A 16238-nucleotide genomic window follows, 5' to 3' on the forward strand; every position below is an offset into this window, starting at 1 on the left:
ATCTAGTCTTCCCCTGTGCTCACCCAATATTTACATGTAGCACAAAACTATGGATTGAACGTGAGAGCTTCTAAATCTGTAAGGTTCATACCCACAATGGGTAGTGCACTACTCAACTGAGCCTTTCAGGGAACTGTGACTACACTCAGATTCGGCTTGTTTAAAACAAAAATGACCTTGAACTGACCTTGACCCTTGTGCACAGAGTCGAAGAAGTCTTGTCGTGTGAAGTGCATTTCTTCCTGGCTGGAGACACTGGCAGCACCTGAACCTGGCCGAGGGGATTCACTGGCCTCTGGCCTGCAGCTACGCGTGTTGTTATTTAGGGAATACAGTTTAATGTCCTTAATTTCCACCTGCAGCCGGTTTCTCCCAGAATCGTCCTCACCAGTCACAAAGTTCTGGATGGAGGTCCGGCCCAAGTGCCCCACCAGCAACTCCGTGCTTCCGGGTTTCCGTGGGATTGCAACCACTGGCGACTCAATGTTGATGTTCAAGATTAGTTTTACTGGGTTCTGCTGAGGAGATTCCATCCCACCATCTCCATCATCTTCAAGTTCAAAACCAAACACTTCCCGTGACTTCCGTGGTTTCTCGAAGAGCAAGACCATTTCGCTGTACTCTGCCGTTTTGTTCACCAGAACAGTGGAAACTTTGGAAGCTGCGCTCTTCAGCATGTTTTGGAAGTTATCTTCAAGTTCATCCATGGATAAGGTGAGCTCTTTAAGAAATTTGGGCGAGTGGTTATAATGTAAAGACGCCATGTGCAGATTCAGCAAAAACTCTTCTTCTGACTGCTCAACAAACTTAAAGCTCAGCGCTTCGCTGTGGCTCACTTCTGCTTCAGACCTCATGAAGACAGACCGGAAGAACCCAAAGTCACTTACCGCCTCATATGCTTCCGTATTTCCAATGCTTACCACAAAATGGTTCTTTACTTCATCTTGGGTCAGATCCACTAACTGAAGGCAGCCAAGAGACCCGTGCATTTCAAATCGGCTGCCCATGGAAACATTGACCTTTGTGCCATTGATGCTAGCCGTAGCAATTTTCCTCCCCAGTTTCTCACCACTTGCAAGCCCAACAGTCCGGAGGAGCAGCACATTGAGCCGATGGATTTCTACTGCCACCTGCGTGTTCTGATCGTAGGTAGACTGAATAGACTCTCTTTCCTCAAAACTCATTGCTGGGTCAATAAATGAAGGCTGTGGGCTTGTGTCCTCTTTTCCCTTTGGAAAGGACTTTTGCAGGAAACCGATGAGTTCTACCATGGTTTCTGGGTTAAGGATAATGTCCAGGTTATTCACTTGCAGGGACATGACTTGTAAGGAACTGTCCAAGTTCATAGAAGGGCAATCAGAGCTCACAAATTGATATTCCAGTTTAATCAGGACGTCCTGGTCCTGGGCAGGAGAGGACGCAGGTACTTGTGCTCCCAATGCTGAAGAGTTATGCAATGTGCTTTTATTCTTATCCAGTGAGGTACCATTTACTATTGTAGTGGCTAAGGGCTGAGGAGAGGCAGGGGATTGTGCTCCACTATCTCGAAGACTGCCTGTGGGAACATCAAAACTCAAGTTTTTGTGTGAAGCCATCAGCAAGTCAAAGTCAGAGCCATAAGTCTGGACCGTGTCCACCAGCAACAACCCGTGTACAGTTAGCGTCACTTCACTGTCGTAGGGCCTCTTTACAAAGTTGGAATTAATGCCAAAAACCTTCAACACAGATATATATCGTCCACAACTCTCAACCCCCAGCTGCATGTAATTAACTTTAAACTCTGCCAGGAGCAGCTTGGACTCGACCAGTACCTCACGAGTATGCTGCTCGAGTGACATCACACTCTGTGTCAGGCTCATCTTCGAATCCAGCAGCTTGCCTCGGCTGTCCACTTTCTTAAAGATTTTTTCTCGTCGCAGAGTCTGCTGTTCACCCGATTTCTGCTGTACCTCGGAAGCGGTCACCCTCAACATAAAGTTGCGCAATGCCGTGATTTTATCTTCATTTACGTGTATTTTAAGCTCAGGCAAGGTCCCAGAAAGCATGGCGCCAGGGCGATTCGGGTCAGAGGTGTACATTAACCGCCGTTCCAGTTGCAACAGCACATTAAATTTCTCCACAACGTGCGTTGGCCCAACCTCACTGTCCTGAGCATGCTTCCAATTGTCCTGCACGCGCCCTACCATGATCTGCATGTCCATAAAGGACAGCGAGTATTTCTCATAAAGCTTATTGTTGATAAAATGTTGCTGCAGTTGCTCCTCAGTAAATCCTAATGTCAGGAATTCTGGGGTCTTTGTTTCGGGGTCAGCATCGGGCTCTGGAGGAGGGGAGTTGGGCGGCGTGGCTAGTGGCGTCTTGTACTCATCATCACTGATCTCTTCGTCTTGGACTGAAAATCCGACATTGGCTCTACCTTTTGGCTCATCTGTAGATACAAAGAATTAAATTAAAGGTGGTACTGATTTCATTGAGAATAGGTAGCAGTTTTCTTGACAGTGAATTGACACTGGTTTTAGATTCACATGTTGAAGTTCGGGGTATTGATAAATTTTAAAGTTTATTAGTCACAAGTAAGGCTTACATTAACACTGCAATGAAGTTACTGTGAAATTCCCCTAGTCGCCACATTCCGGCACCTGTTCGGGTCAATGCACCTAACCAGCACATCTCTCTGACTGTGGGAGGAAACCGGAGCACCCAGAAGAAACCCACGCAGACACGGGGAGAACATGCAAATTCCACACAGACAGTGAGCCAAGTCGGGAATCGAACCCGGGTCCCTGGTGCTGTGAGGCAGCAGTGTTAACCACTGTGCCGTCCCTAAAGGTGTTCTCTATTGTAACTGATGTTAGTCAGACATTACCGATCTGTTATCTGTTTTGCCTCCAATTCTGGATTCAACTGTAGACTTCTTCCATTGGGTTAGTTTCTAACTGAGACTAGTTTCTAGTCTCAGTTACTCTACCTTTGGGTGACCTGATGGCTCAACAGATAAATGTCCTACTCACTGATCTGGAGTTCAAACCCCATTGTGTGTTGACTTAGCCAATTTCAATTTGAGTGGAAGTAAGAGTCAAAATAACTGTCTGGGCTGATGGGAAGGCATACACGATGGGAGAATGATTATCAGAGTCCCTGTTCTTGATCGCCGCCAGGTTCAGCTGCAAAGCCCCCCTAACTGAAGAATGATGACTTGGATGAGGCACCAGATGGCTGCCAACACCCACAGAACCATACTCAGAATGAGCAAGCACTTTTAGGGAAGAACAATTGAAAGGAGAGGTTCAAAGGCATTCAATGCCATTCAATGATTGGGGTCAGGAAAGGGTGGGGGGGGGGAGCAGAGGAGAGCCCACTCTGCCAAATCTCCTCACCTGTAAACTCCCTCCTGCCATCACTCACTGTGCCTGGGTCCATGGGAGAATGGAAGATCCTAAGCCTTGCGTGGGTATAGTACCAGCAACAGGCACCACCCTCCCAAATGGCACTGCTGATCAATGAAGAGCTGTTGGCCTCTGATTGGCCAGCAGCTCTCAGTGCGTGGGACTTTCAAACCCGGGAATAATCGCCGCTGCCCAGTTATGTGCCTGTTTTGGACTTAATTTGGTGGGCCTTCCTTAAAAGATGTGATGGGGGCAGGGGAGGGGGCACACACACACTCTCCAGATGGTAGGTGAGATCCCTTCTCACCTCCACTAATTATAATCCATTATCTGACCCACCACAGGCCTCTGGCTGTACTATGGCAGCAGATGTAGAATGGAATCCCTATAGTACAGGAAGCCATTCATCAGCCCATCGAGTTTGTACCGAACATAATCCCATCCAGGCCCTATTTCCATACCAATCCCCCTGACACTAAAGTCAATTTAGCATGCCAACCAATCTAACCGCACATCTTTGGACTGTGGGAGGAAACCGGAGCACCCGGAGGAAACCCACGCAGACACAGGGAGAACATGCAGACTCCACACAGACAGTGACCCGAGTACGGGATTGAACCCAGGACCTTGGTGCTGTGAGGCAGCAGTTCTAACCACTGTGCCACCCCAAGTCAAGTGGATAGCTCATAATCTGTTAAATTGCGCATTCATACACACAATGTTACCATGAATTTCAAATGATTCTTACAAAGGCAAACTTATTAGATACTGTGGTTAATGATCTCTTCACTGAAGAAAAATTACCTCCAAAATTAGTCAGCAGAATTCGACCCAGATCCACAACTACCAGCACAGAATCTGGGGATTTGAAATCATCTGGAAAAATCACCTGAGGAGCAGATATATCTAATTTCATCATCCAGCGCTTGTCGTTTTCCTAAAAAAAGAAAATAAATTTGCCATTATTAAATTCTTTAGATAGTGCTGTTACCTTCCATTTCCTGCTGCTGAAACCTTACTGACAGTGTCAATAGTGATGCAAAATTTAAGCTGATTAATAATTTAATTCCCAATTCTTTGTATGATCTTCTGTAGCACAAATTGGATTACAATTCCTTGATTGTCCAGAAATCCCCCATTATGGAAGTTTGGTCTCCTGGGTCCTGCTGCAAACAACCTGTACCTTGTAGTTGTAGTTTGTGCCAATCCACTTTCACTTCTCGCAAGTCAGAGACTGGTTGAGATTTGGCCAGGAAACCAACAGTAATACTTAATTCAATTAATTGGTTCCCTCCTAAAAACAAATTTCTTCCCAGCCCAACCTTATACGATCAGTTCCGTACTATGGTAGCTGCCCCTATCCAGAACTGAATCATTATTATAATATGCTCTGCAGGTGTTAATGTAACTGGTGCATCGTCACAGGAAAGACAACATTATGCTGGTAATTTGGAAGGTGCTGTCTAAGGAGCCTTGGTGAGTTCCCACAGTGCATCTTGTAGATGGTGCTACACACCACTACTACTGTCAGTGCTGAAGGGAGTGAATGTTTGTGAATGTGGTGCCAATCAAGCAGGCAGCTTTGTTCTGGCTGGTGTCAAACTTATGGAGTGTTGTTGCAGCTTCAGTCTTTCAGGTAAAAGAAGAGTATTCCATTACACTTCTGATTTGTGCCTTGCGGTGATGGCGAAAAAACTTTGGGGGGGTCTGGTGGTGAGTCACTCACTGCAGGTATTTCCAGCTGCTGACCTGTTCCTGCAGCCACTGCATTAGGCAGTCCAGCTATCTTTCTGGTCAATGGTGACCACAACATATTGATTGGGATGGGATGGGGAGGTGGGGAATTTGATGATGGTAGGTGCTAGTGAACTTCAAAAGGGAGCTGGTTCGACTTTCACTTTTTGGAAGATGGTTATTGTCTGGCACTTAGGTGGCACAAAGGTTCCTTGCCACTTCTGAACCCAATTTTGATATTTGTTCAAGTCTTTTTGTGTGGAGGCACAGGTTATTTGAATAACTGTGGAGTTGTGAATGGAACTGAAAGCTGTTAAGTAATCAGAATACATCCTCACTTCTAGCCATGATAGAAAGAAGGTCATTGATGCAGCAGCTTAAGATGTTTTAGTCATCAGCTGACATTTAGAAAGCAGGATGTTAACCTTGCCACTCTCTTTTTGTTTTAATAACAAATACTTAACTTTCTACCCAGAGTTTGGTTTAGCCTATGAGATTTCATCAGCCCTATTACCAATGTTCTGGTCAATTCAGGCTCATCTGCACTGACGCTCACCTGCACTTGGAAGTGATTTGGTAGTCACTCAACTTTTAACTATTAAAATCATGGCCACAAATGTTAACCCTGCTCTGAATGTCAGGATATAAATTAAGCTGAGCAATGACATTGAACAGACCATTTATCTGACAAAAATGTCTGATTTTGAAAATCAATTTTATTACCTCAGGTCCAATCAATGTCAGAGTTTTAAGTCAGAAACAAAGACTTGTGCAGGTCCCATTAAAAACTGTGGGGCAATAATGCAATAACATTTGCAAACTATAAGCAGATGTCATACGATCAGATGTTGTATGATTGCATGTTATGTGATCAGGTCTCTGGAAACACAACCAACCAAAGGTGGCAGCACAAAGTAAATTATACAGCAATAGCATATGGGATAGAAGCTTATTATCGAGAAACCAAGGTGGAAGGCAATGATCTACATTGCAGGATACCAGCAAGAGTCAATACGATGAAGAAAGTTGTAGGATGTCCTTACACACGAATCACAAAAAATGCGTATGCAGGTGCAGTAAGAAACGAGGAAGGCAAATGCAATGTTGGCATTTATTGAACGGGGGAATGGAGCAAAGTAGGGAAGTCTTGCTACAACTACACAGGGCATTGGTGAGACTAGAACTGCATATAGTTTTAGTTTCCTGACTTGAGGGATTTATTTGAATTGGAGCAAGTTCAGAGAACTAGGCTGATTTCTGGGATGAAGGGGCTGTCTTATAAAGAAAGGTTGAGCAGGTTGGTTATTTACTCGCTGGAGCTTAGAACAATGAGAGGTGATCTTCTTGAAACATGCAAGATTCTGTGTGTGTGTGTGTGTGTGTGTGTGTGTGTGTGTGTGTGTGTGTGTGGGGGGGGGGGGGGGGAGAAGTAGATGTGGAGAGGATAGAGAATGTTTTCCATTGTGGGGGAATCTAGAACTGGAGGCGCAGTTACAAAATAAGGGTTCTCCCACATGAGAGAGAGATAAGGAGGAATTTCTTCTCTCAGAGCGTCATTATCTTTGGAACTCTCTTGCCCAGAGAGCAGTAGAAGTTGGGTCAGAGTACATTCAAGGCAGAGGTTGTAGACAGAGATTTTTGACCCACAAGGGTATCAAGGGTTATGTGAATCAAGGGCATGGTGAAAAGTCACGGCAAGAAAGTGGAGTTAAGGCCACAACTAGATTTCATTGATCTTACTGAAAGAAATGGCAGCCTACTCCAAAATGACCCACTCCTACTTCTTATGTGCTTAGGTAGTAGGTGATACTCGGCTTGGGTTCAAAAGCCTTGGATTGTCGAGGGTGGGGAACAAAAGAGGCACGTGACTTCACAGCTTTGAGACTTTGGAAAGAATTGAGATAAAGGGCGATGAGTCTTTGGGTTAAATTTTACAATATAGTGCTCCTGCAGCAGAAGTTTGCATGATGAGAATGCATTTGGGAATTCAGGCACGAACCACCATCGATGGCACGATTTAGAATCCATTAATTTTATTCAATTGAAAGCAACGCAGGTTATGAATTTCGAATACCAATCCAACTGACAAGGTCTGTTACATGATTCACCAAATCGTAAAATGTATCCCTTAATTTCAGAACAATGCGTCCGATGAGAAGAGTTTGTGAGGCAGTGTATTTAGAATGCAGGTGGAGTAATACTGCAAGTAATTGCTTAAATTACACACTCCCATTAATTAGTGCAGCAAATTTTAGAAAATTATATGGTTCTGCTCAATCAGGCAGAATACAACTGTCCAACTTACAATGAACTCGCCCACCAGTAGCTGGTCGATGGTTTGTCGGATCTCTGCCTTCGTTTGCATCTTTAGTTTGTTGTACTGCCGTCGCGCAGCTTCTGCTACCCGTAATTCCAGTTCTGACTGATAGCCAAAACCTATTGAAGTGAAAAAAATGAAGCCATGATTTCCGGAGGAAAGCCTGAAGATATATTTGTGCTAGTTCCAGGTCCTGTATATTAGAGTCATAGAATCCCTATAGTGCAGGAGACGGCCATTCGTCCCATCGAGCCTGCACCGATAAAAGTCCTACCCAGGCCCTATCCCCCGTAAACCCACATATTTACCCTGCTAAACCACTCCGACACTAACGGGCAATTTAGCATGGCGAATCAAGCTAACCTGCACATCTTTGGAGTGTGGGAGGAAACCGGAGCAAACCCACACAGGCATGGGGAGAACGCGCAAACTCCACACAGTCACCCGAGGCCGGAATTGTACCCAGGTTCCTGATGCTGTGAGGCTGCAGTGCTAACCACTGTGCCACCGTGCCGCCTATTGCCCAAATAAGTGCACAAGTCTAATAGACCAAGAACAAAAAAAATTGTGGCAATTTTATTGGAAGTACGAAATGGAAAATATCCACATTGGTATTCTGTTTATTCCAAACAGAACCATTTGGAAATTATCTTGGAGTTTCACAGTTAGTTTCAACTAATTCGCCGGTAGCACAGTGGTTAGCACAGTGGTTAGCACTGCTGCTTCACAGCTCAAGGGTTCTGGGTTCGATTCCCGGCTCGGGTCACTGTCTGTGTGGAGTTTGCACACTCTCCTCGTGTCTGCGTGGGTTTCCTCCGGGTGCTCCGGTTTCCTCCCACAGTCCAAAGATGTGCGGGTTAGGTTGATTGGCCAGGTTAAAAATTGCCCCTTAGAGTCCTGAGATGCATAGGTTAGAGGGATTAGCAGGTAAATATGTGGGGATGGGGCCTGGGTGGGATTGTGGTCGGTGCAGACTCGATGGGCCGAATGGCCTCCTTCTGCACTGTAAGGTTTCTATGATTCTATGATGATTCTAATTACTGCTTTTGGAGTTCAGGTCATGGGAGAACACTATCTGCATCCTGGCTTCTTCCATTTGCCTTATTCAAAACTCTTCCCTTTTCTTAAGCAATGTAAAGACAGGCATCAGACAAAAGACCATTACTACCCCAGACCCAAATATTAAAACAAAAGTCTAAAATATAATTTTTTGATTCCAAATTTTCATCCTTCCTTCCGAGCTGTGTACTCTCACTGAGGTACGGTTCTACAGGTGCTGGTAATCACATGGAACAAGTGGGCATTGAGTATAAACGACAGCAAATGTTAACAAGATGTAACTAAAGAGGATTGCAACAACAACCACTTGTACTTACTTTACACCTTTAACCCAAAAGCTGCAGTGCGTTGAGAAATCAACAGACACCAAGCCAAAGGAAATATTCGGAGGAGGTAATAAAAAGATTGGTCCAAAGAGTGGGTTTTAAGCAGGGTACTAATGGAGGGAATTCCACAGCATATGCCTCTAAGTAACTGAAGGCATGTCAATGGTGGGTGAAAGGAGAAATTAAGAGGCCAAACTAAAAACAAATACAGGGTGGAGTTGTAAAGCTGGAAGAGATACAGAGATAGGTCGTGAAGGGATTAAACACATTTAAAATGTTCATTCTTGTGAAGCATTGGCGGGCTAATAGCGGCGATGGTGAGTGGGACTTTGTATGAGATAGGATACAGAAAGCAGAAGTTTGGGCACACACAAGTTATGGAGAGTGAGGACATAGCAAGAAGAGCTTAGAATAGTTGGGTCGGGCGATGGCAAGACATTTGCGAAGGTTTTAGCAGCACATCTGCTAGAGCAAGGACAGAGATATTACAGATGTGGAAATAGGTGGTCTTTGCAATAGGGAGAATATGGGATTGAATGAAACTCAACAGTGAGTTGAATAATTGAGGCTGTTAACAATCAAAGATGATGGCTGGGGAGAAGGCTGAAATTGGTGGCAAAGATACAGAGTTTACATCTGGGGCCAAAGATAATGGCTTTCAACATAAACAGATTTAGTGAGGAGAAATTGGAATTGATTCAAAACCAGATGTTAAACGAGGAGTCCAATGACAAACAGGAGAGTTGAGACAGCTGTTGGGTGTTGTCAGATTATTTGTGTCTTATGGCTAAGCTTTGGTACTGTCCCCACCTTGGGAGTGGGAAAATGAGCTAACTTTTCCCTTCCCTGGCTGTAAAAGCTCTCAACTGCAAACACAAGTGGTTACTTGTTGGAAAATGTGAAATGTAAAATAATTCTCCATCTGTCTATTTGGAAATAATTTTTGAATTTACTTTTTTCTGACCTGAGGTGTGCACTTTGCCTTTGTAGAAGAAATCTGCAACTTTCTTGATAACTAGAGGATTATAGATGATGTTCAGAGGCCGAGTGCTGACTTCCAATCTCCTCTCATAGTTACTCCGAACAGGATTTTTCTCATAAATCATTTCAAACACAGGCGGCATCTTACATAGAGACCCAAAAGCTGTAAAATATAACAAGCAAAATTAGACCAATTGCATAAAAAAGAGTCCTCGTATTGGGTAATATGATGCTCACAAATGACCTCAAGCATTAGTACTTTCTCCTTTTCGTGGAAATTGGCTATGTTGGACATGCTGTATTGAATATCAAGATGCAAAATTCTGAATACAGAAGACCCACAACAGCCCCAATACTCAGGCACTCGTAATACTCCACCACCCTTTAAAAATAGTTGTGAAAAACGAAGAGAAAACCTAACATTAGCACGACAGAATTTTTGGTTTAAATAAATTTTTTTCCAGGTCAGAGTCATATTGTATTTACTTCATGCATTGATTTTCTCCCCTTAACCTTCCCTCATGACAACTCCGGATGGAGCATGTCTAAGTAGAAGCCTTCCTGGACTCGGCTTAAATTGGCCATTTCTGGTGATTATGTTCATCTATGTTCCTCAGTAATAAAAGGGAAAGTAAGTACACTAGCATATGCCTCACCTGGATGCATACCAGTTGCGTCAGATAATGTGGAGTGCATACCCAATGTTTGAGATAAACTTGCAGCATCTTTTTCCTATTAAAACAAAGAGGAGTCACACACATAGATTAGATTCTTCATGGAGTTCTGGTTCCTCAGCTACCAATCTATGATTCCATTTGGATAAAACAACAGGAGTTAATTCAAATAAAGTCAATTGTGTCTTGCAGGCGCACTTCATTTCTCTCTCCCAAAAAAAGGACATCAACACTGGAAATACCAAGGAGGATTATCTTTAAGTAAAGAAAGCACAAAATAAATGGTCTCATCATTCTATAACATCTTCTGATCCAGTCCCTGGAAATCAACCCAACATTGATAGACTCAACTTATGCAGTTACAACTCACACAGTACAATAAAATCAAGATAAATGATCAAAAGAAGAATACTTTCTGGGACAACTGCATATGTTGCGGCACCGTAGCACAGTGGTTAGCACTGCTGCTTCACAGCTCCAGGGTCCCGGGTTCGATTCCCGGCTTGGGTCACTGTCTGTGTGGAGTTTGCACATTCTCCTCGTGTTTGCGTGGGTTTCCTCCGGGTGCTCCGGTTTCCTCCCACAGTCCAAAGATGTGCGGGTTAGGTTGATTGGCCAGGTTAAAATTGCCCCTGAGATGCGTAAGTTAGAGGGATTAGTGGGTAAATATGTGGGGGGTAGGGCCTGGGTGGGATTGTGGTCGGTGCAGACTCGATGGGCCGAATGGCCTCCTTCTGCACTGTAGGGTTTCTATGATTTCTATGATGTCTTGTATTAACGTTTTTCTCAGCTAACCTTTTTAAAATACAGCACGAGCCAATAAGTGCACCAGTCGTGCATTAACCAGTAACTTTTATGCATATAGTGACTTTAGCATAGTTAAACAATCTGAGTCTTATCAAAAGAAGAGGTGCTGACACCAATAGGAGTGGGGGGGAAAAATGCAAGAGTCAGTCAAAGATATTGTTACAAATTTAGGTATAAGGAGGCTTTTGAAGATGAGCTGAGATCATTCAACGGATAAGGAAGTTAGATTAGAATTCCAGACTGTGAGGTCGCGATTGTCAAAGATCCTGCCACTGTTGGGAGGGACGAAATACTTCCTATTGATCAAAAGGAATTCAAGAATAGAGATACCTGGGAGTCCATGTGCACAAAGTTGGCAGGGCAGGTTGAGAAAGCAGTTCCTGGGCCTTATAAACAGAGTTATGGAGGACAATGACAAGGAAGTTATGATAAACCAAATATAACACTGGTTTAGTCTCAACTGGAGTATGGTGTCCAATCCTGGTCACCACACTTTGGGAAGGGTGTGAAAGCAATGGAGAGAGTGCAGAATAGATTAACAAGAATTTACAGATCCCCAGGCACAAGGGGCTTCAGCAATTGTTTGGGAGGCAGATTCAATTGTGGCTTTCCAAAGGATATTGCGTAACTACCTGAAGAGAAAGAATTTGCAGGGTTACGGGGAAAAGATGGGGAAATTATAAACTCAAACAGAGCTGACAAGAGTTGACACCTACCGGTTTGGTTGAGACAAGGACAGGGAATAAGGATCCTTGTGTAGCCAAGTCTCGCAGGAACAAGCCTCCCAGCTGCATTGAGAGCAGCGAAGATTCTGTGCGAGGGGAGGACTCCACACCGATTTTCACACCTGAAATGGGTAGAGAAAGTATTGTAATGGTTTTTTTTCCCACCTCGGGATTATACAATGTTTCAGAGCAGCACATTTTTGCACTTTCAGACCAGCAAGAGATCCCTCAACACAAACTGGGTGAGATGGTTATCTGATGTCCCAATGTATGATCCATCCTCTTCCTCCCCTGGTTTTCTAATCTGAGCTAATAAAATTTGCTTCTGTTTTTAAAATCTACTGTACTGAAAAATAAGGGGATAGGAGAATTTTTAATAAAAGTTCAGAAAAGATGCATGTCTGACCTTTCAATCTTGGGCGTATCACTATAGAGTGGCTTTCCCTTTAGTTTCTTTCTTGCATTCCTCAGTTCAGACTGCCCTTAGGGTGACTGCCTTCTAACACACCCTATCATAACTGATTAGGACATTAGTCACAGAATACCAAGCAAAATACTGAGCCACACCTGGGAGAAAAGGGGTACTGGCACTTGTGCAGTCTTTACTTGAACAGTGCTGCCGCCAGTGTTCTGGCAAGCCATGTAACTGGGGATGGGGTAGAGAGGGCTTTGAACTAAATGGAAGGATGAAGTGAGACATATGTCTTATAGTGTGATACATGAAAGAGAGAGGACAAGGCATGAAGACAAGGTAGCAATAAGGGAAATAATGATCAGAGTGTGACAGGGACACAGCATATAAACTCATGAGTGCACCAGCAATCATGCTAGAGGTTGTGGCAATAACAAAAAGAGAGAATTAAAAGCAAACAGCATTCACTTCAAGGAGGATGAGTTGATGGCACAAATAGAAGGAAACAGGTATGATCGAATTGCCATTATGGAAATGTGGATGTAGGGTGACCAAGGCTGGGAACTGACAGTTTTAGAATATTTGACATTTAGGAAGGATAGGCAAAAAGGAGAAAGGATCACATCAGTATATTAGTAAAAGAGGATCTTAGATCAGAAGTTTAAGATGTAGAATCAGTTTTGGTGGAGCTAAGAAACAGCAAGAGGCAGCTGACATTGGTAGAAGTTGTTTATAGAACACCAAATAGTTGTGGTAAGGTAGGGCACGGATTAATCAGGAAAATAGAGACGCATTAACAAGGGCAATGCAGTAACCATGGAGGACTTCAATCTATATATAGACAGGGGAAACCTGATCAGCAGCAATGTCTTGGAAGGTGAATTCTTCGAATGTATAAACAATGGTTTCCTAGAACACTATGTTGAGGAACCAACTAGAAAACGGGCTATTTTAAATCTGGCATCGTGCAATGAGAAAGAGCTCGTTATTAATCTCATTGTAAAGGAGCCTTTAGGGAAGGGTGACCATAATATAATAGAATTTCACATGAACTTTGAAAATAATGTAGTTCAATGCGAAACTAGGATCTTAAATCTAAACAAAGGAAACTATGAAGGTATGAGGGACAAATTGGCTGTGGTAGATGGAAAACTGCATGAATAGGTATAACGGTAGGCAGACAATGGCTAGCATTTAAAGAATTAATTTGCTGTTTACGGTACATTTGGATTCCTTTGAGGAACCCCAGCAGGAAAGCTGATCCAACAAGTTAATTTCAGAAAGGATGTTTCTACTGGCTGGGGTGTTCAAAACCAGGGGGCACGGTCTCAGAATAAGAGGTAGGCCATTCAGGAACGAGATGAGGAAGCATGTTTTCACTCAGAGGGTGGTGAATGTTTGGAATATTTTACCCTCAAGGGCTGTGGAGGTTCTGTCATTGAATATATTCAAGACACAGGTCAATAGATAACTCTACATGTTAACGGTATTAAGGGATAAGGATAGTGCACGAAAATGGCATTGAGATAGATCACTTATGATCTCGTTGAATGGTGGAGCAAGTTTGAGGGGCCGCATGGTCTTTATCTGCTCCTATTTCCTAGGTTTCTTTTCTCCTGTAATCGGGCTTAGTGGCCTTCACTCCATGATTAGTGAAATTTACGTAGTCTGCAATATTTTAACAGAAGTATAATTTCGCTATAATTGTTTTCCTCTTCTACTGCCATCCACAAGCTTTAAAACCCAAGCTTGGCATCACATAAGCACTATGTTTACCTTATCCTGGTTTCCCTCTTTCTTTTAGTGACGATGCTTGTGATGCCCTATATAATGGAGGATTCACCACAAGTAGCTCTCAAAAATCTTCTCAATCCAAGTAGGTTGGCAAATTACCTGAAAACTCCAGTTCCACAAAAGCTGTCTCTGTCTCAGCAAGACCCATCTCCTTGTCATGTTTGAGCAAACTGACAGTCCCGCTTTGTAGCAGAAAGTTCAGTTTAACAAACACATGGTCCCTCCTTGTAAATGTGTTCATGCTCGATGTGTCAGTCATTGTGTCAAAGATTTCATCAGTGTCTACCAAACAATAAAAAAAAGTTGTCCATTGAATTTTTAAAGAGTAACTATGCAACATAATACCAATTATCTCACTGTACATTACTCACAATTTCACAGCGTGTGTTTTTTTTAAAAAAAGGATCATGATAGGTATCATGGAATCCCGACAGTGCAGGAGGCCATTTGGCCCACCGAGTCTGTACCAACTCTCCGACAGAGCATTTTACCCAGGCTGCAACCCCTCCCCATTCCCTGTAACCCCACGCATTTGTCATGGCTAATCCCCCAAACCTACACATCTTTGGACACCAAGGTACAATTTATCATGGCCAATCCACCTAACCTGGAGTGTGGGGGGAAACCCACGCAGACATGGGGAGAACGTGCAAACTCCACTCAGACAGTCATCCAAAGCGGGAATCGAATTGTTACAAATTTAGGTATAAGGAGGCTTTTGAAGATGTTCTCACAGGTCCCTGGCGCAGTGAGGCAGCAGTGCTGGCCACTATGCTGTCTCATGGTGATCAGCCATATTAAAAAGATTTAAACTTTACAATCATCAACAGTGGATTTTAATTCTAATTGGTTGTGGTCACTCCTATGAGAAACTTAGTCACTCCAACAGCATCTTGCACGGGTATATTTACACTGAACTGAAAGTGAATTGGTAACAAATAAGAATATATAAAGGTTGCCTCTAGTGCTATTTAAATAGTTATGAACATCATCTAGTTTGTGCAAAGGTATTATGCATTCAAATACCTTCCCAATTCACTTAACTTTTTGAGACTAGAACCAGAATCATCACATCAATAAAGACCCAAGACTGGGGAATGCAAAATAAAATTGAACAGCAGCAGCTGTCATTATGTACATAAATAATATCAGTAACAAGGTATTCCAATCTCTAATCAGGTTCTAAGGTGAACAGATGAACAGCCCCCACCCCTCCCCACCACCGATTGCCCCCCAGGGGAATAGCTACTAAATGCAACAGGAAGCTTTTAAAATTATTTCATGGCGAGGCCAGCAGCATTTGTTGCCCATCCCTAACCGCCCTTGAACTGAGTGGCTTGTTAGACCATTTCAGAGGGTAGTTAACAGTGACCCACATTGCTGTGGCTCTGGAGTCACATGTAGGCCAGACCGGGTATGGGCGACAGATTTCCTTCCCTAAAAGGACATTAGTGAACCAGATGGATTTTCACAATCGACAACAGTCTCGTGGTAATTATTACCGAACTTGGGGGTTTATAATTCCAGATTTTATTCTTGAATTTAAATTCCACTACTTGCCTTGCACAGCCGAGGTAAACAGACAGGAAAATTCTCAAATCCTATCTCCACTCTGAACTCAGTTTGCTGATCTCACCTGGACAGCAACATTTAGGATTCGGGAGAAAATGGATCCTTACCCCTTATTGTTATGAGGGCATGTTGAAATTGACATTTAATATCTGACATCATCTGCTGGACTCACCTTTTGAAAAAGGGCAGTTTCAACCATTAAAACAACAGAAGCGGACTTAAGGTGGCTATCAGAGGACACTTGACATGTCTGTAACTGCAGGTTAGTCAAGTTTCTGGAAATTTCCAATGTGGATAACAACTAAAACATATCCAGGAAACCCTCCTGTGGAATTTCACACCTGCTAATGTCAAGGATTATTTCAAAGGGGAAGCGGCCACTATTTGCATCACTATAAAAGCTACATTCCATTCTGTCAGGCTGGAGACAGAGTCTACAGAGGCAATGGGT

The 16238-nt window shown here is 43.4% G+C and overlaps 1 protein-coding gene across 6 annotated transcripts in view; it reads right to left on the reverse strand.

Annotated features, from left to right (window-relative positions):
* The window catches only part of vps13d (vacuolar protein sorting 13 homolog D), a 270660-nt gene that overhangs the window by 222676 nt on the left and 31746 nt on the right, over positions 1–16238 (reverse strand). For all 6 annotated transcript variants that reach the window (XM_078239047.1, XM_078239044.1, XM_078239046.1 and 3 more), the window contains exons 12-18: positions 14315–14497; positions 12001–12131; positions 10460–10535; positions 9787–9966; positions 7426–7556; positions 4191–4323; positions 188–2428 (exon numbers count right to left, since the gene is read on the reverse strand). In XM_078239047.1, the coding sequence (XP_078095173.1) occupies positions 188–2428; positions 4191–4323; positions 7426–7556; positions 9787–9966; positions 10460–10535; positions 12001–12131; positions 14315–14497 (3075 nt within the window). The remainder of the gene's footprint in view (positions 1–187; positions 2429–4190; positions 4324–7425; positions 7557–9786; positions 9967–10459; positions 10536–12000; positions 12132–14314; positions 14498–16238) is intronic.

The sequence above is a fragment of the Mustelus asterias genome, chromosome 22 (genome assembly GCF_964213995.1).
Source record: "Mustelus asterias chromosome 22, sMusAst1.hap1.1, whole genome shotgun sequence".
Lineage (NCBI taxonomy): Eukaryota > Metazoa > Chordata > Chondrichthyes > Carcharhiniformes > Triakidae > Mustelus > Mustelus asterias.